At 46.6% G+C, this 23,479-nt stretch overlaps 1 protein-coding gene across 1 annotated transcript in view; it reads left to right on the top strand.

Annotated features, from left to right (window-relative positions):
• Trpm1 (transient receptor potential cation channel subfamily M member 1) overlaps positions 1–23,479 on the top strand; it is a 75,748-nt gene that overhangs the window by 22,283 nt on the left and 29,986 nt on the right. Inside the window, exons 10-17 of the mRNA XM_085840895.1 lie at positions 3,879–4,013; positions 5,021–5,071; positions 8,418–8,598; positions 11,292–11,697; positions 14,666–14,894; positions 19,512–19,684; positions 19,989–20,106; positions 21,847–21,975. Of these exons, the coding sequence (XP_085697021.1) occupies positions 3,879–4,013; positions 5,021–5,071; positions 8,418–8,598; positions 11,292–11,697; positions 14,666–14,894; positions 19,512–19,684; positions 19,989–20,106; positions 21,847–21,975 (1,422 nt within the window). The remainder of the gene's footprint in view (positions 1–3,878; positions 4,014–5,020; positions 5,072–8,417; positions 8,599–11,291; positions 11,698–14,665; positions 14,895–19,511; positions 19,685–19,988; positions 20,107–21,846; positions 21,976–23,479) is intronic.

Genomic DNA, 23,479 nt, shown 5'->3' with positions numbered 1-23,479 from the left:
CTGCCTTTACTCTTCTGGCAGTATCATCATTATCACTATTCTATTCTCTCTCTCTGTGTGTGTGTGTGTGTGTGTGTGTGTGTGTGTGTGTGTGTGATTTTTCCAGGCTGTAGCTGTTCCCACGCCTTTCCCCAAGTTTTTGATACAGCAAAGAGGTCCAGGGTAAAGCTGGCCCCATGTTACTTGGAGTCTCAGCCCCCAAAACTGTAGGCTCAATATACAGTGTCAAGCTCCTTGTATTTCATTGGAACAGCAAAAAGCTGACTGATACAGAAGTAAGGAGTCTCTGAGACACGCATATGCCAAGTTCACCAGAGGAACTCTGGGAAGGAGAGTGGGCTGAAACTGGGCAGGGAAGATTGCTCATCAGTAAATAAAGACCTGTGGTGTGAGCATGGGTGAGAGTGGTGGGTGGTGTGAGCATCAGTGAGGCTGCTGAGGGAGAGAGCAAAATGAAAGTGAAGCAGGCTAAGGGCAGAGCCCAGCCTTGGCATTGAGAAGCACTGACCACACAGAAAAGAAAACCTGGAGCTTGTGGTGCCCAGTAACCTGGGAGAGATGCCTAAGGGAAGATGCGGCTATTGAGTCAGATGATCTAAAGATGTGACATGAAGGGAGCTGGGTGATGCCCTGGATGTGGGCATCAGTACTGTCGCTGGTGACCAATGCCAGAGCAATGGATAGGCAGAAAGATGCATCAAAGCAAGCAGAGGAAGAAGTAAAGAGGAGGGAGTGTGTCTGTGGACAACCCACCAGCAGAGCCTGATGGGAGGAAGGCGGTAGGGAGAGGCTGTCAGCAGAGGGTCCAGTGGTTCTGACACTGGCTGTGTTACCATGACAGGCCCCTCATCCCACACTTACCAGGGGATCAGGCCCACTTCTTTCTCCCTCCTATTCCACTGAGTGAGCACCCTCTGTCCTTGAGGCCTTCCGTCTGTCACTGTACTACATTGAGCCCTTGAAACTTCTAGTTCATCACCACACTGTAAGTGTCCTCAAGGCTCCTGAAGCCTCTCTCCCTCCATCACCACATGCATGTGCTCCTGAAGTCTTCCTCCATCACCACATGCATGTGCTCCTGAAGCCTCCCTCTATCCATCACCAAATGCATGTGTCCTTGAAGTCTCCATTCATCACCACATGCATGTGCTCCTGAAGCCTTCCTCCATCCATCACCACATGCATGTGCCCCTGAAGCCTCCATCCATCACCACAAGCATTTGTTCCTGAAACCTCCTTCTATCCATCACCACATGCATGTGCCCTTGAAATCTCCATCCATCACCACATGCATGTGCCCCTGAAGTCTCCATTCATCACCACATGCATGTGCCCCTGGAGCCTCCATCCATCACCAGATGCATGTGCCCCTGAAGGCTCCATCCATCCATCACCACATGCATGTGCCCATGAAGTCTCCATCCATCACCACATGCATGTGTTCCTGAAACATCCATCCATCCATCACCACATGCATGTGCCCCTGAAGTCTCCATCCATCACCACATGCATGTGCCCCTGAAGTCTCCATCCATCACCACATGCATGTGCCTCTGAAGTCTCCATCCATCACTATACTCTATGGGCTCCTGAAGCCTCCATCCACCACCACATTACACAGCTCTAAGGTACCTGCCAGAGCTGTTTTAGCCATAATAATCTCTAGCTCACATTTCTTCTGAAATAGCAACTTGCATTATATCTTTTGCCTCTGACCCATTCACAGTCACATTCTCCCATCATTAGAGGACTATCAGCACACCTCTGGTACCTTTTAGTTTGTGTCTCAGCATCCTTTCCTTAAAATATACCCATCAATCAATATGTTATTTGCTTCAAATATACACATTAGGCCAACTAACTCTTTGTGCCTATCAGGAACAGTGGTTCACAGTATCAAGATCTTCTTCATCAGACAGCCAGGCCACAGTTGACTGTTTGTGTGTGTACATGTGTGTATGCCTGTGTGTGCTGGTGCATATGTGTCTTGGGTGTGTGCATGTGTGAATACTTATGTATATGTTCATAGCATTAACCATGGATGCATAACTTCACCACGTGCACACTGAGGCATTGTTTGCAGGTATAGGAATGTGTACCTTACAATGTGTACGTGCATCTGTACTATTCGTGTGTGTGTGTGTGTGTGTGTGTGTGTGCACATGCACACATAGAGTTCAGGGTGTCCCTGTGCATATCTTAAAATGAGGGGGGCCAGTCTTGGTACCTTTTCCCAATATGCTTGTTGTGGATTGCAGCCACTGGGAAGCCTGGCTCCTCCTGTGGACACCAAAGCCGCAGAGAAGGAAAAGAAGCCACCCACAGCCACCACCAAGGGGAGAGGAAAAGGAAAAGGCAAGAAGAAAGGCAAAGTGAAAGAGGAAGTGGAGGAAGAGACGGACCCCCGGAAGCTTGAGCTGCTCAACTGGGTGTGTGCTCACGTGCTCGTGTCCTTGCCCATGTGTCTTCAGAGTTCTGTACTGGCATTCCCCAAGTTCTCCAGAGAAGAGACCCCCTTGTAACCTTTTCTTCATCCCTGCTGGGATGGGGGACAGCTGGGTTAATGTCAATACTTCATGGCAATAGTGTGTTCACTTCAGTGTAGCCATCGGTGGTCACAACTGTTTCGTAAGGAGGAGTGGCTATCCCTGTGGCATATGCTTGCCACTGCAGAGTCCCTGCTTGCCTGTGTCTCAGCAGCAGGGAGACCTGGAAAACATGCATGATGGCTCCAGCCTCCCAAGCCGGAGGCTAGCTACTGCTAACCACCCATCACTCCTTTCTACACTACCACTTCAAAAGGGTTTTGTGGCATGAATTCTAAATATGTGGTTTGTTTCCCATATTTTCCTGCCCTGAGTGTCTGCATGCCTGCCAAGCAGAGAGAGCTACTACTGAGTAAGATGACCAGAACTTCCTTTCAGAGTGGTACCTTGGTTCCATAAATAGGAGCGTGTGGTCATCACTCACCCAACAGCACCCTAATGGACTATGACATGCCCACATGATCTGACCACTGCCAAAAAATGCTCCCCAGTCAAGGAAACAGCAGAGAGAAACTTAGCAGGGCAAACACTGGGATGGCTGTATTTAATTCATTAGAAATTTGTTTAGATTCACTTATTTTTACTATTTTACATGTGTAAGTATTTTGCCTGCATGTATGTATGTGCACCACCACGTACATATGTCTAGTCCCTACAGAAGTCAAAAAAAGGCACTGGGTCCCCTGGGATGGGAGTTAGCAGAGAGGTTGTGAACTAACATGTAAGCACTGAGAATTGAACCTGGGTCCTCTTCAAGCACAAGAAGTGCTTGTAACTTCTGAGCCAACTCCATGGTCTCTTTGACTCTTTTTTGTTGTTGTTGTTTTGTTTTTCGAGACAGGATTTCTCTGTGTAGCCCTGGCTGTCCTGGAACTCACTCTGTAGACCAGGTTGGCCTCGAACTTAGAAATTAGCCTGCCTCTGCCTCCCAAGTGCTGGGATTAAAGGTGTGCACCACCATGCCTGACTCTTTGACTCATTTTTAAAAGATAGAATCCCTTACAAACTTTGACAGAGCATGAGGGGACCAGACTGAAAACAGAGCGGAGAAGGTTAAGGCATGGTTATTCAAAGGAAACAACCTTGGGAACCACCGACTGTCGTGCAGGTCCTTAGTGCAGCTCTTGACAGGCATATGTGAGGCCTTAGGCTCAATTTCCAGCACCAGGTTAACAAAACATGTCCCCAACACACACATGCATGCACACATGTGCACAAAACAAACAAACAAAAAATCAAAACATTCCGGAACTTTCCATGGGATGTCCTAAGGTCTCATGACTGGAGTCTTCTGGGAGGCCACTCATGGTCTCCCTTCTGGATTTCCTGCAGGTGAATGCCCTGGAGCAAGCCATGCTGGATGCTCTTGTCCTAGATCGGGTGGACTTTGTGAAGCTCCTGATTGAAAACGGAGTGAACATGCAGCATTTCCTCACCATCCCGAGGCTGGAGGAGCTTTACAACACCGTGAGCATCCCGGGAGGAAGGGTGGAGGCGAGCTAGCACCGCGAATATGCTCATCATTGATGTATATTATTTCCCCCCAAAGCAGTGGGGGCAGAGTATAGACTGGGACAGCTTCAGCCAGAAGACACATATGTAGTGAGAGGCATCTCCTTCCTACTTGTTCCTGACCAGTGTGCATTCATCATATTCTTAGTAACTATGCTATAGCAGCCAGCCAGTCCTTCCAGCTGCAGTGGACAGATGATCCTCGTTGTACAGTGGGCTCACATCTTTATAAAGCCATCTCTGAGGTGAAAATATCCTAAGATGAAGATGTACTTGATGGTCCCACCCCACTGAACATCATGACTTAGCAACATAGACCACTGAAGCATCAGGCATTTCCCTGGGGCATGGGGCTTACCAGGAGCTGCAGCTCATGGGACTGTACATCACTAGCCTGAGGAAAGGATTCCCATTCTGTTTATCGTGAAGGCCTGTGTGGTGCTCGTGCCAACAGGGAAAAGTCTAAAATCAGCCAGATCGTAAGCCTGCGTCTACACTGTATGCTTGTGAAGCAAGAGGACATCATACCCTAAGGCATCAGCCGACTGAACAGTCACCAGGGCTGTTACTCAGTAGTTGCTTGGGATCCTCGAGTGTCCAGGGGCTACACTGAGAACAAGGTTTAGCAGTCAGGAGCGGTGCTGTCTCAGAACAGGAAGTGGTAGGATGAAATTGACATTGCTTCCACTAGAACAATTCAAGTTTTAGAAATTTATAACTCCTTCCCCGGTCTGACCTTCAGTGGCAGAAATGGTGTAAAACATGCAGGTATTTCACACTACAAGAACACCAAAAGTATTCAGAGTATTTCACACACGTTTGAGTGGGGTAACCACAGCCAGTTGTCTTATAAAAGAAATGAGCCAGGAGTACACTACAGACTCCACATTTCAGTGGGGCAGGAGTTTGCTCAAGAGCTGAAGAGCCAAGTGTGCTTACTGTGGCTAATGCTTCCCTTTCAGAGACTGGGCCCACCAAACACCCTTCATCTGCTGGTGCGGGATGTAAAGAAGGTGAGCCCATTTGCCCCCTTTCAGCCCTCTGCCAGCATCCATCACTAAAGTAATTCTTAAAGACAGTCTTCTGTCTTTAAGATGTATCATCTTCGTATTTAGGATGTAGGGGATAATGATTTCATCTATTCATAGTAAGAGTTTACTTTACTTTACTTTAAAGAGCAGAACAAAGGGCCAGGGACATAGATGGCTGTAAAGTGCTGGAAAGCGTGAGAACTGAAGTTGGGATTTCTAGAATCAAGTAAATGCTAGGTGGGGTCCTGTGCGATGACTCCGCAGGGGAAGGTGCTTGCTGATGAGTTTGATTACCTGAGTCGCGTCTCTGGGACTCATATGGTAGAAGAAGAGAGCTGATTCCTACAGATTTTTCTCTGACCTCAACAGGTGAACTGTGGTGTGAGTGCTCAGGCACACACACATACACACACGCACTTGCTCTTTCTCTCTCCCTTTCCATATACATATGCTTGTACATATACATATAATTTTTAAATCTAGTCTGGGTGGGTATGATACCTGCCCCCTCCATAACCCTAGCCTGCCAGAGGTAGAGGCAGGGAATCCCTGAAGTCAGCTGGCAAGCTCCAGGTTCATTGCAGGCTCTACTTCAGTATATAAGATAGAGAGAAGTTGAAGAAGACACCAGAAATCAACCTTAGATCTCCATGCACATGTGCACACATGCACAAACACAGATACATATATGCATATCAAAAACCACATTCAGACGATAAACAGAAATAAAACTTGAAATGGTGGGGGGGAGGGGGCTAGAATAAACTTTATCACAGCCTAGGAACACACTGACAATTGCTTGGTTATAGTAGTTTTAGCACCAATGTCACCCCAGAAGTGCCAACAGAAGGCTCCCCAGGAAGTCTGTATGTATGTCCTATGGACTGCATCAGAGGTTCTCTTAGCCTTTGCAATTTCTTGGGGAAGCTGCTCTCCTCACTCTCCAGGGCTCCTCACTATGGAGAGACTGTGTTCCTGTGGCATCTCTTGTGTCCTGTCATCACAAGTTAGAGATGAGATTAGATTCTCACAGGAGCAACCCATCTCTCTAGAATGAGGGAATGGGGCTCCTGGACAGAGTCCTGGACAGCCTGGTTACATTTTGTATCGATAATCAGTTCTAAGAATGTGAAAAAAAAAAAAAAGATTTCTACAGAGCAGAATAAAATCAGTGGATCTGGGAAATGGGAGATATCAGAGGCCTCTGGTCTAGAGTCTTGTTCCACACACAAGAATTCTGCTTCCTCCCTCAAGACCCAAGTGGAAGACAGTGCAAACTTTCAAGGTGAGAGCTACCCAAGTTCAAGCTCAACCACTTCTCAGCTGAATGCATGACTTCAGTAATTGCTCCTCCTCCTGTAGTCCTCCCTCCTACCACTTGATTCCCTGTTCATAAACACCACCTCCAAGCTGCCATGGCTGCATATAAAGTTCAAGCTTGTTCCAATACGCACAAATTCCCTCTGATCCTGGCCCATGCTCAAGACTCCTCCTACCACATTCCACTACATCTACACTGACCCATCCGAACATGGGGAGGCCTGGGAGGCTATATCCTGCCTGGGACACACTTCCTCACATCCACAGCACCCACTCTTTCTCATCTTACCTCACCATCCCTGCTCCTCTGTTCCTATGTCGGTCGCCATTTCTTGGAAACCCTTACTCGCCCTAACACCCCGCCTTGGAATCAACAGACCCTCCTTCTGTGAGTGACACATGTTGCTGCACTGATCTCTTTACAGCCTCATCCCTCTCTCCCGGCATCCACCTCAGAGAAGGTCTACATCTCCTTGTCACCAGTAAGAGACCCTTGTTCTGGGATGTGCTCATTGGTAGAGTACAAACCTACCATGTAGGAAACCCTGAGCTCAATCCACAGCACTGAGAAAAAAAGTCCCATTAATAAGCAATACCCAACAATGACCATAATCAGAGCAGAAGAAATGCACATTTTATTAGCAAAGTATTCAGCCAGTATAAAAAGTCTGCTTATAAAAAGGACATTCAGTGGATCCCAGGGTACCAACATCATTTCAGTTCTTACAAAATCAGTGACACAATGACATATGAACCAGTCTGGGATGTGGAGGAATGGCACAATGCAGGAAGGGCCTCTCTTCAGGCCATTGCTTCTCACCATTGGGACTGTGTCCCAGCAAACCCTCTTCCACATTGATTAGATTTAGTCCTTTTGGTAGTTCCTAGTCATACCACAGCTACTGGCTGTGTTTTACTGAAGATCCAGTGTCTCCAGAGTCACTGAGAACCATTTGTTAAGACCTAGGCAAAATATTAAGGCCTAGATGGAATGTTAAGGCCTAGGTAACTGTTACCTGGCTAGCCTGGTAACAGAACTGTTTTGTATAGTTACCCACAATAAGCTTAGACCCAAACCAACCTCCCAGAAGTACTTCCTGCACCTGTGTATAAGCCTTTATGGTATTTGTTTTTATAAGCTGCTCCTAGGATGAACCTCAGTGTAAGAGAGACTTCTGCACCAATATAAGAAACTATTTGAAATAAGACTTCCATTTGAGTAAGGGTCAAGTAAAATTTAAGTTCCCAAGACCTCCTTCTATTTGGCAGAAAGAGACATATGTGGGTAACTGGCACTCTGGTTGGCAAGTTAAGACATGAGTGTTAGACAAGGCAAGCCCCCTGCCAAAGATGAATTTTCCAACCAATGGGAACAGGATAAGCGTACAGCAAATTCGTGTTCCGAAGGAAACCCCCTAGCCCTAAAGCTTGATTGGTGGAATAATGTGCCACAGATGTTTGTAGATCTTCACTCAACGTCACAACCAGCTTCCGTGTCTGGGTTTGTGACGCTGACTGATCAGCCCTACCTGGGGTGTATGCTCAATAAACTATCTCTGTCTGACTGAGATTGGTGTTTGAATGGTTTGTGAGGTAACTCCCGAACCTCATCACCATTTAAAGCTTTCACTAGTGAGACTCCAGTTCTAAGAAGTACTCTGGTCTCCTACGGGTGTCCATGAGACTCACTACTTCCTCCATGAAACTCAGCCCCTCCCTGAGGCTAGCCCTTCCTCTGCAAGGGCTGATCTGCTGGTAGTCGGGGGCACCACACTGCTCCCTCCACCTCCATATACCAGCTACTGATCACTCTATCTGGCCACAGGTGTGCCATGGACTCTATAGTAGTTGAGTGTCCAACTTTTTATTCTCAATAGAAGTCAATTTCTGGGATATAATTTAACCTGTCATTCCGGTATATCATATGGTAACAGAATGAACACTGTTGTTATAGTAACGACCAGCTGCTCCTGGGATGGTGACACACTGTGAACTTCCTTTCTTGCAGAGCAACCTTCCACCTGATTACCACATCAGCCTCATTGATATAGGACTGGTGCTGGAGTACCTCATGGGCGGTGCCTACCGCTGCAACTACACTCGGAAAAGCTTCCGGACTCTCTACAACAACTTGTTTGGCCCTAAGAGGGTAGAGCTCAGCAGACATGCAGTGTCCTGTGCCTCCCAGAGTGACATGTGGTTCCTTGATGTGCTTCCCCAAAAGCCCACCTGTGCAGAATGCAACTCTTCACGTCACCTGTCCCAAAGTGACACCACCCCGCCTCTGCCCTGACACCCAGTGCAGGGCCTCCTAGCTTTCACCTGCAGCCATTCACATCGCCTCTTAAGACTGGGCCAGGCAGTGCAACCTGTCAAGCATGTCTGTCCTCCCTTCCTTCCTACAATAGCGCCCCCTCTGGGCCCCATGCCTCTGTTCTCTCAGCCCGTACTTCTCCCACCCATCGCTGGAGCTCCTGTTGTCTTCCAAGGCAAGGAACAAGGAAAAGCATCTTTTGCCCACAAAAGTTTAGGGCGCCCCGCTGTTCAACCATAGCCGACCTCACTGTCCATCGGAGTCATCCAGGCCAGCTGCCACACACAAGCCTTCCCCACCCTACCCCACCTACATCAACGCTAACTCCTGACCTGCCACATTGCTTCTGCTTGCTCCAGCCTGTTAAACCTCCAATAAACGTCAGATCTGTGGGAAGCCTTCCTCACTCCCACTCCACAGTTTGTACAGAGAGCGAGAGCCTCGTTTGGTTCTACTTACAAGGAAGGCGTTGTGTCTGTCTGTCCTTCCCAACTGACTTCTGTTGACAGAAGCAGTTTCCACATGAAAGCGTTGACCCACCTGGATGTTGTCATTAATTAATAGTGATACAAAATATTGACACTTCTTTTCCTGCTTCTTTGTTATGCAGCCGAAAGCACTTAAGCTTCTGGGAATGGAAGTAAGTAGGACGTGTTTGTGGCAGTTTATTTACTATATATACCTTTGTCATTCTGTGGAAGCAAAAATTGAGCAATGTTTTCCATGAATAAAGTACTTTGTACAACTCACCAAAATCTTAGATGAATTGGCTGAATCATAAAAAGTGCATATACCTTTAAAAAATTAAACTGCTCTGTGTGTGTGTGTGTGTGTATGCATGCCTGCTTGTGTGTGAGGGGCTGTGTTTTCCTGCATATGCATGTGTTTGTGTGTGTGTGTGGCCTGTGTTTTCCTCTGTGTGTGTGTGTGTGTGTGTGTGTGTGTGTAACACCTGTGTTCTTTCATGTGTTTGGGTGTGTGCAGGTCAGAGGTTGTCACCATGTGTTTTCCTCAGTTGTTCCCCCCTGTATTTACTAAGGCAGGAGCTTTCACTGAAACCTGAAGCTTGCTAATTACAACTACTCTATCTAACCAGCATGGCTTGGGGAAACCTCCTGCCTCTGATCTCCAAGGCCTAGGACTACAGGCAGGTGTGGCAGCTGCCCAGCTTTTACATGATTTCTGGGCATCTGAACTTAGTCCTTATACTTCAGAGACCAGCATGTTGTCCACTGAGCCATCTCCTCAACCCAAGATTATCATTATCATTTTTTAAAAATGATTTTCTTTTTTATTGAGTTCATACATGCATATAATGTGTTTTAATCAATCAAACCCACCCTCATTAACCACTAACTCCCTCCAACTCCTCCCATATCCTCCCTGCCCCCATCCTTCCCTCAATATAAGACTCAGCTCCCAGTCCTGGTTTTGGTTTATTTTTCATTTCCTGATGACAGACACTGGAAATAAAAGTTCATTTCAGGCTTCCTGCCTTAACAGTTGAGTTAAAGTTGGTAATTTTCATTTTCCTCAAAGTCACTTCATCTAGACTCTCATGTTCACTTTTACAAGTTTTCACACAACATTCTGGCCTCTTCTGCCTGCCTAAGAACTTCAGTGACGTGTCATGCTTCTTCTGGGTTATCTTTTTAATTACATTTTATTTGTGTGTGTATGTGCGCACGTGTGCGTGCACACGTGTGCTCAGATGTGTGTTACACGCCAGTAGAGGTCACAGGACAACGTGTAGAAGTCAGTTCTCTCCTTCCATCATGTAGGTCCTGGGAGTTGAACTCTGGTCCTTAGACTTGGCAGCAGAAACCTTCTGGGCTACTGAGTTTTTAAAAAATGCACATATCCCCCACCCACCCCCTCTCTTTCCCCTCCATCTTATTTTTTGAGACGTAGTCTTTCACTGAAGCTGGGCCTTGTTGATTAGCTAGACCAGCTTGCCCACCAGAGCCCAGGGATCGTCCTGTCTCTGCTTCCCAATGCTGGGGTTATGGGAACAGTCTGCTTCAGCTGGCTGTCTACGCTGCACAGGGACACAGACTCAGTTCCCCATGCTGTACAGCAACCCTGTTTCCTTTATTTTGAGGCAGAATCTCACTCAGTTGCCCAGATTTGCTGTTGACTCACTCCATAGCCCAGGCAGGTCTTGAACTTGCTTACCTCCTGCTTCGGTCTCCGGGTGAGTTGGTATTATAGCCCTATTTCCACCAGGCCCCACTTTGCACTGTTTCTATCAGTTTCTAGTTCAGCTACATCTTACAAACAAGTATTGATGTTCTACTGTGCTGGAACATATCCCTGAAGAGACAAACAGTGACTTCACCTTCCCTGTTGTGCTATCAGTATTTGGTTGATGGGGAGGTGGGGGAGAGGGGTCTCCTCCATTAAAGAAAGCCCTCTGTGGGGGGGGGGGGACTGAAGCTGCTCACCCAGTGGGATAAATTATTCAAATAGCAACATTCCTTTTCGGTTCACTGGCTTTAAAGTGATTTGCTTTTCATAATAAAAACTACGTGCCTTCTCCAAGGAATCAGTATGCGGAATGACAACCAGAGCCTCGGCTTACCAAGTCTCTTAGCGCTTCTGACCCGGAAGTCTCCAGAACCATTTGTTGCCTGTTGAGGAGGAACCTTTTTTTTTTTAAAGTGTGTTTCTCTCCCCCTCAGGATGATGAACCCCCAGCCAAAGGCAAGAAGAAAAAGAAGAAGAAGAAAGAGGAAGAAATTGACATCGACGTGGACGACCCCGCCGTGAGTAGGTTCCAGTACCCGTTCCATGAGCTCATGGTATGGGCCGTGCTCATGAAGCGCCAGAAGATGGCGGTCTTCCTGTGGCAGCGTGGGGAAGAGTGCATGGCGAAGGCCTTGGTGGCCTGCAAGCTCTACAAGGCCATGGCCCACGAGTCCTCCGAGAGCGAGTTGGTGGATGACATCTCCCAAGATCTGGACAACAATTCCAAGTGAGTATCTCGAGGGATTCTGAGGGCGAGGCTGCCTGCGGTCTGGTGCTCTCTGCCTTGAAGGCGTGCCAACTGTACTTCTCATTTAAGGACCATGTGGTTAAGGCTTACTCATAAAGGGCTTTCCCTATCACATCTGTCAGTATTATTTCTGAGTTGTTACCGGTTTCATCTGCTGCCTTCTCATGCATATGATCAAAGACAGTAAAATAAATTTCTATAAAAAAATATTCACGGCTGCTGTATATAAACTTCAACACATCTATGTGTTGGGCACTGGATGTCAGGAGGACTTCTGGATTTTTCTTCCCCTAGAGCTGGGGCAGATGTCCAAAGAGGGGTAGTAGTGCCCTTTTCTCTTCATATAGATTAGGCACTTAGTGGACTTTTCTGTTTAGCTCATTTCTCCTGACGGCAGGCCCTGCTAAGGAGAGCAGAGTACTGCCAGATTTCAATGCCAGATCTCCTTTTCCCCTACATCAGCTGTCATAATCTGGTCGGGTGGGGACCTGGACTTGATCACATTTGGACTTGGTCACAGCAAACATTCAGCAATTCATAGGTTATAGCTTATGTTTCCTAAGCCCGCCCTGGTTCTGCAGACACGTCTGCTACGGTAAGTGATAATTCTGAATCTGCTTGCTTGCCCCTGCGGTCTGGGGACAGCAGTCTTTCCTGTGATGGACTGAAGGGTCCTGCTTGTTCAGGGGATTGTCTGTTGTTAAGAGAGACCAGCTCTTTGCAGGTTTGTCATGTGACAGACTGGAAAGCTGGAGGCCAGAAATGACGTTATGGGCACATGAACTTGGGGCAGCCGAGCCAGGCAGCTGAGCCGGCATCTCACAGCTCTGCTTGGAGTCTTTCTGTTTGCTGTCTCTCTGGTTTCTGTGATTTCCACATGATTAGCTGGTTTCCAAGAGTTAGACCCCAAGGTTTTAAATGCTTTTCTCTTGGGTTTATTTTACTTTATTTTATGAGGTTTTTGCCCATTTGTGTGTGTGTGTGTGTGTGCGCGTGTACCATGTGCATGCATGCATGGTGCCTGAGGAGGTCAGAAGAAGATGTTCTGATCTCCTTGAACTGGAGTTACAGGTAGTTGTGAGCCACCATGGGGATGGTAGGAACTGAGTCTGGCTCCTCTGCAAGAGAGACACATGCTCTTAGCCACTAAGTCATTCCTGTAACTCCAGAACCCAATGCTTTTAAGAACAGAGATATGTTCACTTACCTTGGGTTTCTAGATGTGGTCCTGCCTTCTAGAGAGTCCCCCACTCCCACCCCTTGATGATGTGTCACCCTGAAGCCTAGCATCAGGCCCAGAAAATACTGTACACTCCAGAATCTTCAATGGACAGGAATGGCCATTCTCCTAACCTCATCTCCATCTTCATAACTGCAACAAAATCTCCTATACATGGAGAGACAAAACCAGAGGAGAATGATAACTATGTGGTAACTATAATGATAACTATTTTAACCACATCCCATGACAAAAAAAAAAAAAGGCAAAGGAGCTGGAAATGACTCTAGCTGTCATTAAATATTGGAATCAGGGTCATGAGGAAAAAGAAATAACAAACTAGGTTCAAAATTCAGTTGTGTCACTTTCTAGGTGCCCCTTACTCTTACACTTCCCCTGCTGTGGTTCTGTGTTCTATCTTGCTGCTGGGGTGTGTGAACTCTGCTTGGGCAGACAAAATGGGTAGCGTTAGGCTAAGAATTAGCCTAAGATAGGGGGCCCAGCCTGAGTGAGAAACAAGGCAGGCTGAGGCTGAGGAGACAGGAGTTCCCAAACTCCGGGGTGTCCAGTTGTTGCTGGAAACCTCGTGGAGTCTGGAACTGGGGCTGCATGGGTCTGCAATGACCAGCCTGGGGCAGGCGGAGACAGGGGGTACAATTCCAGCTTAGCTTAGCTGTGAGTGTCCAGGAGCATGGAGGGGCCTTCTGTGGGAGACGAAGGTGTGGAGGATCTATATGATGAAGGCTCCCCCCTCACAGTGGTTCTTGATGAGAGAGAAAGCCCATGCTTGTCCATACTGCTTATTCATTGTTCAGCATGGAAAATGGGTGAATACAATTTACTCAGGGAGAACCAGGAAGTGTCCAAGAAGGGAAGCTTATTGGCTAAACCCTCAGGGTGGCCCATCTAGATAACTCATTTACATGGAGAACTCTGTGCTCTAAGCTACATGACTAGGGGTCACAATCTTAATGTGGGGTGCTATGGTCACATGCTCCAGGACTCAAACCATATCGGGAGACGATAAAACACCTACCAATCTCAGATATGAGAATACTGGAGTTTCTGAATCCGTTCAACCTTCCCAGTTTTTGTCTGGTGACCCTTGCCCCACACCCTGCCATTAGCAATCAGATCTCTTGCTCTGGGCCCTATGACAGCTACACTCTGTTTTATTGCACAGAGCATGTTAGACTATCTTGGAATCAAGGACTTGTTGAATGAAGTCTTACACAACACATGAAAAGCTCAGGGTTGAAATGTTTGACTTTTAGCAAACATGTGGGGTATGGCCAACACCCACCATTAGAATCAGAACCTAACCCCCAGAAGTCATCCTGGTGATCCGAATGCCCCATTCCTTGGGGTTCCAGAAGCAGCCACTGGTTACCACTCGCAATCCCATAGATCTTGCCTGTTCCATCTGCCCCACTGTTGCTATGTACAGCCCAAGGAAAAGAGCTTTGTCTCCTTGGGACCTAAGGGACACAGCGAGTTCACCTAAAGCTCAGTTGCAGGAAGAGCAACCAATCTCTTTCCTGACCAATCACAGAGCCTGCTACTTGCCGCCCCTTCCTCTGGTCTTGAGAATGTACAGAGGACCTCAAAGCCACTTTCAACCCTGTGGTCTGTGTCTTATGGCTCCCCAAGTTACCTTGGGCACACATATTTAAGTACAAACTCATAACCTCTATGGTTTCCTCACCGCCGACATCTTTTTCTCTCCAGAGATTTTGGCCAGCTCGCCGTGGAGCTGTTAGACCAGTCTTACAAGCACGATGAGCAGGTTGCCATGAAACTTCTGACCTACGAGCTCAAGAACTGGAGCAACTCAACCTGCCTGAAGCTGGCTGTGGCAGCCAAGCACCGGGACTTCATTGCTCACACCTGCAGCCAGATGCTGCTGACAGACATGTGGATGGGAAGGCTTCGCATGAGGAAAAACCCTGGCCTGAAGGTGGGTGTGCTGTGGCCATCCCATCACTAAGTGTTAAATAAAAAAAAAATAATAATCAATTCATAAGGTTCCTTTGTTTGTTTGTGGGGCAATCTAGGGCCTGATGTAAGTTAGATGAAGGCTCTGCCACTAAGCTACACCCTAACTCCCTTGCTTGAGTTGTAAATTGCATTCTGAGCAGCACAGTGAAGTCTCGTATGATCACACTCTGTCCCACCCAAAACATACACCATCTGCGTGCCCAGTGTATCTACAATGTATTCTGCACCTACCTATTAGTCATCTAGCAGATATCCTGGCTACCAGATGAACTGTCACAACACTTCAGTGCTTGTATTCAAGTAACCCTAAAGTTCCTTACCAACAGCCTCAAAGAGGAGCGGCTCCCAGAACACACCAGGATGTACAATGTATGGCACCCTAGCTGTGCCACTAGGTGGTGATGCTACAGGACATATAGACAACACACAGAGGAAGCACAGATCAGCACTATATGTTTCAGGCATCCACTGGTGGTTAAGGGGGATAAGGAGGACACTGTATTCTCCTGAGCAACCCCACGAAGGAAACACTACAACAGTTCTAGCTTTACAGATAAGGAATTCAAAGCTTGGAGATTAAGTCACCCAAAGTCTGAGTTGCTCAGTGTGGGATAGGACCTGAGCTGAGGTGGTTAGACACTCCAGTCCCAGTATAGCCGGCATGCCTGGCTTACAGAGCTCTTGGTACAGTCTGTGTTTTCAGCTGGAACCTACCATGATCGTGCTTTCCAGAAGGGTCACCAACTTACGATTGATCCAGGGACTGAAGAGATAGCTCAGTGGTTAAAACCACCCTTGCAGAGGATCCAGGTTCCATTCCCAGTACCACAGTGGTTAACAAATGTCTGTAACTACAGTTCCAGGAGATCCAGTGCCCTCGTATGGCCTTCCCGGGAACTGCATGCACATAGTGCACAGACATACATGCAAACACAACATCCATGTGCATAAAAATAAATTAATCTTAAAAAATCAAAGTATCGATCTGACCTCTGTTTCTACAGTATTTTAGCTGACAATATCTCCCTTACAGGTGGCTTAGGAAAAAATATGGAGCAATGAAAAGGTTTGAAGAAGATATGTTGGGAGAAAAATCACTGTTAACAAACCCCTAGATTATCTTGAGAAACGTTTTGTAACCCGGCTGTCTAATGGTTATACTATGGTGGCTCTATGGGATCTCAATGAGAATGGAGTCTGAACACAACAGGCTTAGCATCACTTTTCTGAAATGTCTGGGGCCAAAAGTGTTTCCAGTTTCTTTTTAGGTTTGAAATTATTGCATAGCCCTAATAAGATATTTTGGAGATGGTATTCAAGTCCAAATGCAAAATTAAGTATCTCACATTCAATTTATATGCACAACCTAAAGATTCATTTTATTTGCTATTTCTAGGGTGCCTGACTTTTGACTATGGCTCATTACATTAAGTCAGGTGACTTCCCACTTATGGTATTGTATTAGGTTGAGAGTTTGGAGTATTCAAAATGTACTCACCAGGCAGTGGTGGTGCACACCTTTAATCCCAGCACTTGGGAGACAGAGGCAGGTGGATTTCTAAGTTCGAGGCCAGCCTGGTGTACAGAGTGAGTTCCAGAACAGCCAGGGCTACACAGAGAAACCCTGTCTCGAAAAACCAACAAAACAAAACAATCAAAAAAACAATAAAACAAAAAACAAAACAAAAGAATTGCACTCATCCTGTATGGCACAGTGACTAGCAGAAGAGACTCTACCTCTTAGAAATACAGACAATATGCCTAGCTATCCAATTCTATACAAGGCATAAATTTGCTAGATTGATGTTGCATATAGCTTTCGATATTAACAAATATAGTTTGTTTTCAGAATGGCAAGATCAAAGAGGCATTGAAGAAAACAGGTCAAGTGTGAAGTGAGGAATGCTGGGTCAGCATCACGAGTCATTGGCAGCATCAAAGCCTAGAAGGCTGCAGAGAAGCAAGGCCTTTGTCTTCATAGTTTTGAATGGAGAAACACTTAGAACCTGGAAACTTAAAACAAAACAAAACAAAACAAAAAACTGGTTCAGCTATTTAACACACATGAGGAGAGCCAGGGATGTTCAGTGGTACAATGCTTGCCTAGCTTGCTTGAGGCCCTGGGTTCAATCATGATGTGGCAACAGAATAAAAAGTCATATGCACAAAGAAAGCAGATTGTCTAAAAACAGGCAAAGAGCTAGGCTAGCGCTGACTGTGGTCACCTGTGGTCCTGGCTCTGTGGGAGGCTGAGGCAAAAAGGTTGCAAGTCTAAGGCTTGCCTGAGCTGAAGAGTGAGCTTGAGTCCCCTTGGGCAACTTAATGAGCTGTGGGCAAACCAAAAGTAGATATAGGGCTATACTGCTTAATGGCAGAGCCTTTGCTTGGGGTACATGATGCCTTTAATCCCAAGTACTTCAAAAATAAATACAGAATAAACTAGACAAATATTAAAACTTTGTTTTCAACATATATATCTCAAAATATTAACAGATTAAGTCCCCGTGTTTTACAACACCTCCTCAGCTCTCCCCTGCCCGCTGTGCAAAATTTATGCAACTGAGAGGCATGTAGACTAAAAATGTACAGAGACTTAGTTGGACCTGAGAACGTTGTACCCAGGAAGAACAGGAGGAAGACAAAGGGATGCTTCAGTCACTCAAGCATGAGGACCTAAGTTTGATTCCCCAGAACACATGTTTTAAAAAAAAACAACCAAAAAAAAAAAAACCAGTCAGACATGTAGTCTCATTGCAGGGGGACAGGACAGACTAGATGGGTGCCTGGAGTTTACAGCCAGGCAGGATACAGGCCTGTGAGAAACCCTGTATCCAAAAACAAAACAAAGTAGCCACTCCTGTGGAATGACACCTGAGGTCCTCTGGCTTCCCCATGAGCTCATACACCACACACACACACACACACACACAGTGGTGGGGGGAGAGGGAGGGAGGGAGGGAGGGAGGGAGGGAGGGAGGGAGAACTGATAGAATGAACAGCTAAAATGCCCCCAAGTGTCAGGGGTGCAGGTTCAGGGAAGCAAACACTGTAGAACTGTTGATAATCCTTAACAAGAAAACAGAAGGGGAATTAAAATTTCAGGGTGAAATTAAAGCCACGCACACAAAGTTGAGGTTCAGGTTTGGTTAGGATTAAACTTGGAGTCTGTAGAGCAATCAGTGGAGCATAGAGAAGCACCCGATAAAACAGCGGCGAACCACCGAGTATCCTTTGATCCTCTGCGCCGAGCTCAGCCCTTCCTCTGTGAGTCACATGAACCTCCCAACTCTCAGTACACATATTCTCATCATGCTGAAGTAGTTTTATATAAAACAGAGGTGGTACTAGATTTTAATGTAGTCATGTTCTTGCTTTGTTTGGGTAGTTTGCTTTTGTGGTGTTGGGATCTAGTGCAGGGGTGCATCCATGCAAGCAAGTATTCTAGCTAAGCCTCTGTCCCAGCTTACCTGCATGGAGAATCAGTGTGAGATCGTAGCTTTTTAGAGTCTGGATTACACACACCATTGCTTGTCATTTCTCATCTGAAAAAATGAAAATTAGCGGATGTTTTTCAAACGTCTCATGATTCAACTACCCAGCACACAAAGCCATGGATCATAAGAGCAGGGATGGACGCAGTCCAGGCCCCTATGTAACTGACAAGTGTGGACAGCCTAACTTTATACATTTAACTGTACACTCAGCCCTCCTCCAGGTCCAAAGATTTCATGTTTTCGAAATCAACCAAACACATACCAAAAGCCTCTTTAGAGGCTTTCAAAATAGCTTGGTGGGCAAAGGTGCCTGATGCCAAGCTGGTCAGCCTGGGTTCCATCTCTGAGACCCACAAAGTTGAAGGAGAGAACCACTTTCAAAAGTTGTGCTCTGATTTCTACAAATTCACTGTGGCATGGGATATGCACACGCCAGATGGGTGGTGGGTTTGTCATAAAAGAAAACAGTATTTGTAAATACATCTGAACTGAATGAGTATAAGCCATTTCTCCCTCTTTACTCCCTAAGCAATATAGTATAACAGCTTTTAACCCAGCATTGACATTGCATTAGGTTAGCAGCTCTCTAGACATGACTCAGAGCATGCGGAAGGATGTGTGCAGATGATATGCAAATACTGTGTCACTTAATGACCATAAGTATCCACAGGTTTTAGTATCAATGGTTGGTGAATCAGTAGAGTACCCTCTGGGTCTGCTAGGAGTGCATATCCAGGAAGGATTAATTCAAGAGACCTGCCCAAAATGTGGCTAGCACCGGTCCATAGGCTACCAATGGGTGATATAAAAGAGGAAGGAGAGAAAGCCCAAAATACTGGCTCATGGTGGGGGGTGGGGGAATCAACCCCCCCCCCCAGGATGTGAGCTGCTTTGCCCTCCTCTTCCCTCCCCACTACGATGAGTTAAAACAAGTCTTTCCTCCTAGAACTTGCTTTTTTAGGTATGTTGTCACAGCACACACACACACACACACACACACACACACAAAAGTAATCGACAGAGACTATATTTTCCTAGAATCACACCACAGCTTAAACCTTGGTTTGTTCCTCCTCTCATAGGTCATCATGGGGATCCTTATCCCACCCACCATCTTGTTTTTGGAATTCCGTACATATGATGACTTCTCCTATCAAACATCCAAGGAGAACGAAGATGGCAAAGAAAAGGAAGAAGAGAATGTGGTCAGTGGCACCCAAGAGGGTCACGTGGCTATCACTTTCAGTGTTAAGATTTGGCTCACCATTTAGAAAGCTTGCTAACAGGGGCACTTGGAGAGTTTTCCCTTATTAAGTCCACTTTGTGCTGGAAAGGTCCACCTGCAGGCCACCTTCCATGTGTTGGGAATGGCCTAATCCCACCTGCAGGCCACCTGCCAGATGTTGGAGATGGCCTAATCCCACTTGCAGGCCACCTGCCAGGTGTTGGAGATGGCCTATTCCCACCTGCAGGCCACCTGCCAGGTGTTGGAGATGGCCTATTCCCACCTGCAGCCTGCCTGCCATATACTGTGCTGTTTTCCAGGATGCAAATGCAGATGCTGGCTCGAGAAAGGGGGATGAGGAGAATGAGCACAAAAAGCAGAGGAGCATTCCCATTGGAACAAAGATCTGTGAATTCTATAATGCGCCCATTGTCAAGTTCTGGTTTTACACAGTAAGGCCCTCCCTGACGATTGCCCTTGGTCATGTGGGGAATACTGAGAACTACAATGGAATCAAGAGAAACTTCTAAAGTTTCAAAAGGTGTCCAAAAGTTCATTGAGCTAAAAACAAAACTAGGACCAGCTGAGAGCTTTATAATTAGATCACAATACATTGTCATACATATTTTATGTATGTAAGGATATTGGCTATCCGAGCCCCCCCCCATGACTTCCTGAAGCAAAATAACCATATTCTATGTGCTGAAAGGATTTTTAAAATGCTTTTAGTAATCAAAATTTAGGGAAGGGGGGGCTGGATAGATGGATCAGTAGTTAAAAGCACTGTCTGCCCTTCTAGAGGTCCTGGGTTCAATTCCCAGCATCTACATGGTGACTCACAACTGTCTGTAACTGCAGTCCCTGGGCATCCACCGATGCCAGGCACATGGTACTTAGACAAACATACAGCCAAAACACCCACACACAGAATGATTTTTCAAATAAATGTAAGAAGATGTTTTTAAACATTTTTAAACATTAAAATGACTAATGAATTAAAGAGCAGAGTCACAGATCCCTTTTTTCCCCACTAACTTGACATGGATATTTTCTATCACTTTAATACTGATCAGCTTGTAAAGAGAACAGGGTTCCTTCTGCTCATGGTACTGATGTTTCAGTCCCTGTCAGTTGGTCCTGGTGTTCTTGGACCTGTGGTAAGGTGGCGCACCATAGCTGGGAGTCTGTGGCAGAGCAGAACCACACTTCCCACAGCTGTGGAACACAGGAAAGTAAACAGAAGGTGCTCAGCCCCAATATTGCCTCAGAAGGCCCCGCCCCCACTGACCTCCTTCTGGGCCCCAGATCTTAAAGGCTGCACCACAGGCTGGGAACAAAGCGTTTAACACATGGGCCAATGGGAGCATTTCCAATAGAAACAATAGCAAGGCTGAACCCAGATCATAAACACACTCAGACTGTCTTCTCCAAAGCCCTCACCAAACAGATGTGCTTGGAATCAGCAGGTCATTTTCCAGGCTTGGGTCTGTCTATACTCCTTTGAGAATGAGGCTCACTAGTTGCAAGAGCAGGACAGGACACAGGAACAGATTGGAGCAGTCCCAGAGTCATGCCCAGAGTAGTTTAGGCAAAACACCATTCTGGAGAGCCAGCTGCAAACAACCTCCCTCCAGCTGTGCCCTTTCCCCAGGTGCCTCAACTCTTCCCCCACCCCAATCCTATCCCCTTCCTTGTCAAAATGATAATTTGTTGTGGCCACAGAATATCACAGACCTGTCACTGGAAATTGGGGAGTGGGGGGCAGGGACTCTTAGGTCAGCACTGTGACCCTTCGCTGAGAATTATCCACATGGCCTCTCCTAGCTTCTCAGTTGTCCATCTACAATGCGGGAATTTAAGAGCAAGTTGGGTGAGACAGGAGTGCTAAATCACCCTTGCCATTTTCCCAGAATATAAAAGACATACCAACAAACTACCAAAAAGGGTTCCTTGTAAAATATGATTCTTGCAACTTCATAACAAAGGTATAGCTGGGCAGAGCATAGGCTGTATATGTCAGAGCCTGTACTGCACCAAAGTGTAGGACACCCCCAAGCTACCTCAGTTTCCGAACCCGTGATAGACCCACAGGAAGGATGTCCTCGCAGTAGGTCAGTCTATGGGAAGAAGCCTTTGTAGATGAAGCACCGAATGTTATCCTGAGACACACCTGCCATCTTTTCCTTCTTCAGATTTCCTACTTGGGCTACTTGCTGCTGTTCAATTATGTCATCCTGGTGCGGATGGATGGATGGCCATCACCCCAAGAATGGATTGTCATCTCCTACATTGTGAGCCTTGCATTGGAGAAAATCCGAGAGGTGATTCTTGAAAAGTCTTGTCCCACCCCCTAATGGCTGAGTTCAATTTCCGGTGCTAGTAATGCAGAGTTGTGTGCAGATGACGGCTCCCAGGGAACCTCCCTCCCTCTGAGGCGTCACCATCTCCAGTCATTCCATTTGCTTGTTTCAGATGTATACACCCCCTCGTGCTGACTGAGTTGCAACTCACAGTTCAAAACGCAAGGAAAAATAAATGACATAATAATAAAACTAGGTTTGAATATGTAAACAAGCTATACCAAATGCTGCCAGCTACTTGAGATGAGCCAATAGTTCCAAATGGGCACAGATTTTGGCTGTCTTTTGAGACCTGAGAGCTAAACTGGAGTGATACATGAGATTGCACTTTTTAAAAGATGTGTGTGTGTGTGTGTGCATGTGTGTGTGTGCATGTGTGTGTGTGTGTCCCCCACACATGCACACTCACACCCTTGCCTGCACATGCGCTTGAGAATGTGTGTGCCCGTCTGTGTGAATGCACCCATCCATGTGGGTAGACTTGCCCATGCTCTCTTAGGTTGGCTTCATTTGTCTACCTTCAGGTTTGAAGCAGAATCTCTGAAATGAGCCTGAAACTCACTGTTGTAGTTAGACTGGCTGGTGGGAAAGTCTCTAGATCCCTCGGTCTCTGCAACATTCCTACCCTCATCACAGTGCTAGGGTTATAGGCACACACCACCATATCCAGATTTTACATTAGTTCCAGACATCTGAACTCAGGGTCTCATGCTTCCCCAAGAAGCACTTCACCCACAGGTCCTCCTCCCAGCCCCAGGAATAGGATTTATGCTGTAACTTTGGACTTTGGGTCACACTATGCACTTGAGCAGTTGGTCTCTTGTTCACAGGGTGCATGGAAGTAGAGTTCTCTGTTTGAGGAAGAGAGGCCTGGAGGCCATAGGAGAAGGAGCTGAATAAGGCGTGGCTTCAGAAAGAGGCTGTTCGAAATGTAATTCCACTGAAAGAAAAAGAAAAAATCCTGAAAGAAGGGAGAGGAGCTGCTTACCCATATCAGTTGTTTGGCACGACGCATAGCAGTGACTCCAATTACCCAAGGGCAGGCCTCCCAGAATGGGGCAGGTGTGAGCCTAACAGGAGCACCTGCAGCAAATGGGTGGCATGCCCACCTGGTGAGAGGCTCCAGAGAACCTGGGTGGGACCCAGAACAGCTGCTGCAAGCAGAGGGGCCCAGTTTCTAAAAGAAGTGCTGAAAAAGAACAGACAAACTCCTACACGGGACATGGTGGGGGGTAGTCAAGAAGGCAGTTTCTTCAGGAAGCGGAGGAAACACCCCTGAGGATGGGTCTTCTGCTGTCACCCAAAAGTCTGAACTTAACTACATTCACTCCCAAACAGCAAGTTTTCATCCTGGCAGAACAGGAGTTAAAGTGAAAAAACCACCCAGTACTGATTGCCGATCTTTTCCCTACAGACATAGAACCAATACTGTTGCTTCCTAATTACTGTTACTTTGTACTTACTG

Source organism: Mus caroli, unplaced genomic scaffold (assembly GCF_978045245.1).
Source record: "Mus caroli unplaced genomic scaffold, Mus_caroli_1 scaffold_8, whole genome shotgun sequence".
NCBI lineage: Eukaryota > Metazoa > Chordata > Mammalia > Rodentia > Muridae > Mus > Mus caroli.
Note: the sequence above shows the minus strand (reverse complement) of the source record. Positions and strands in the feature narration are given on the sequence as shown.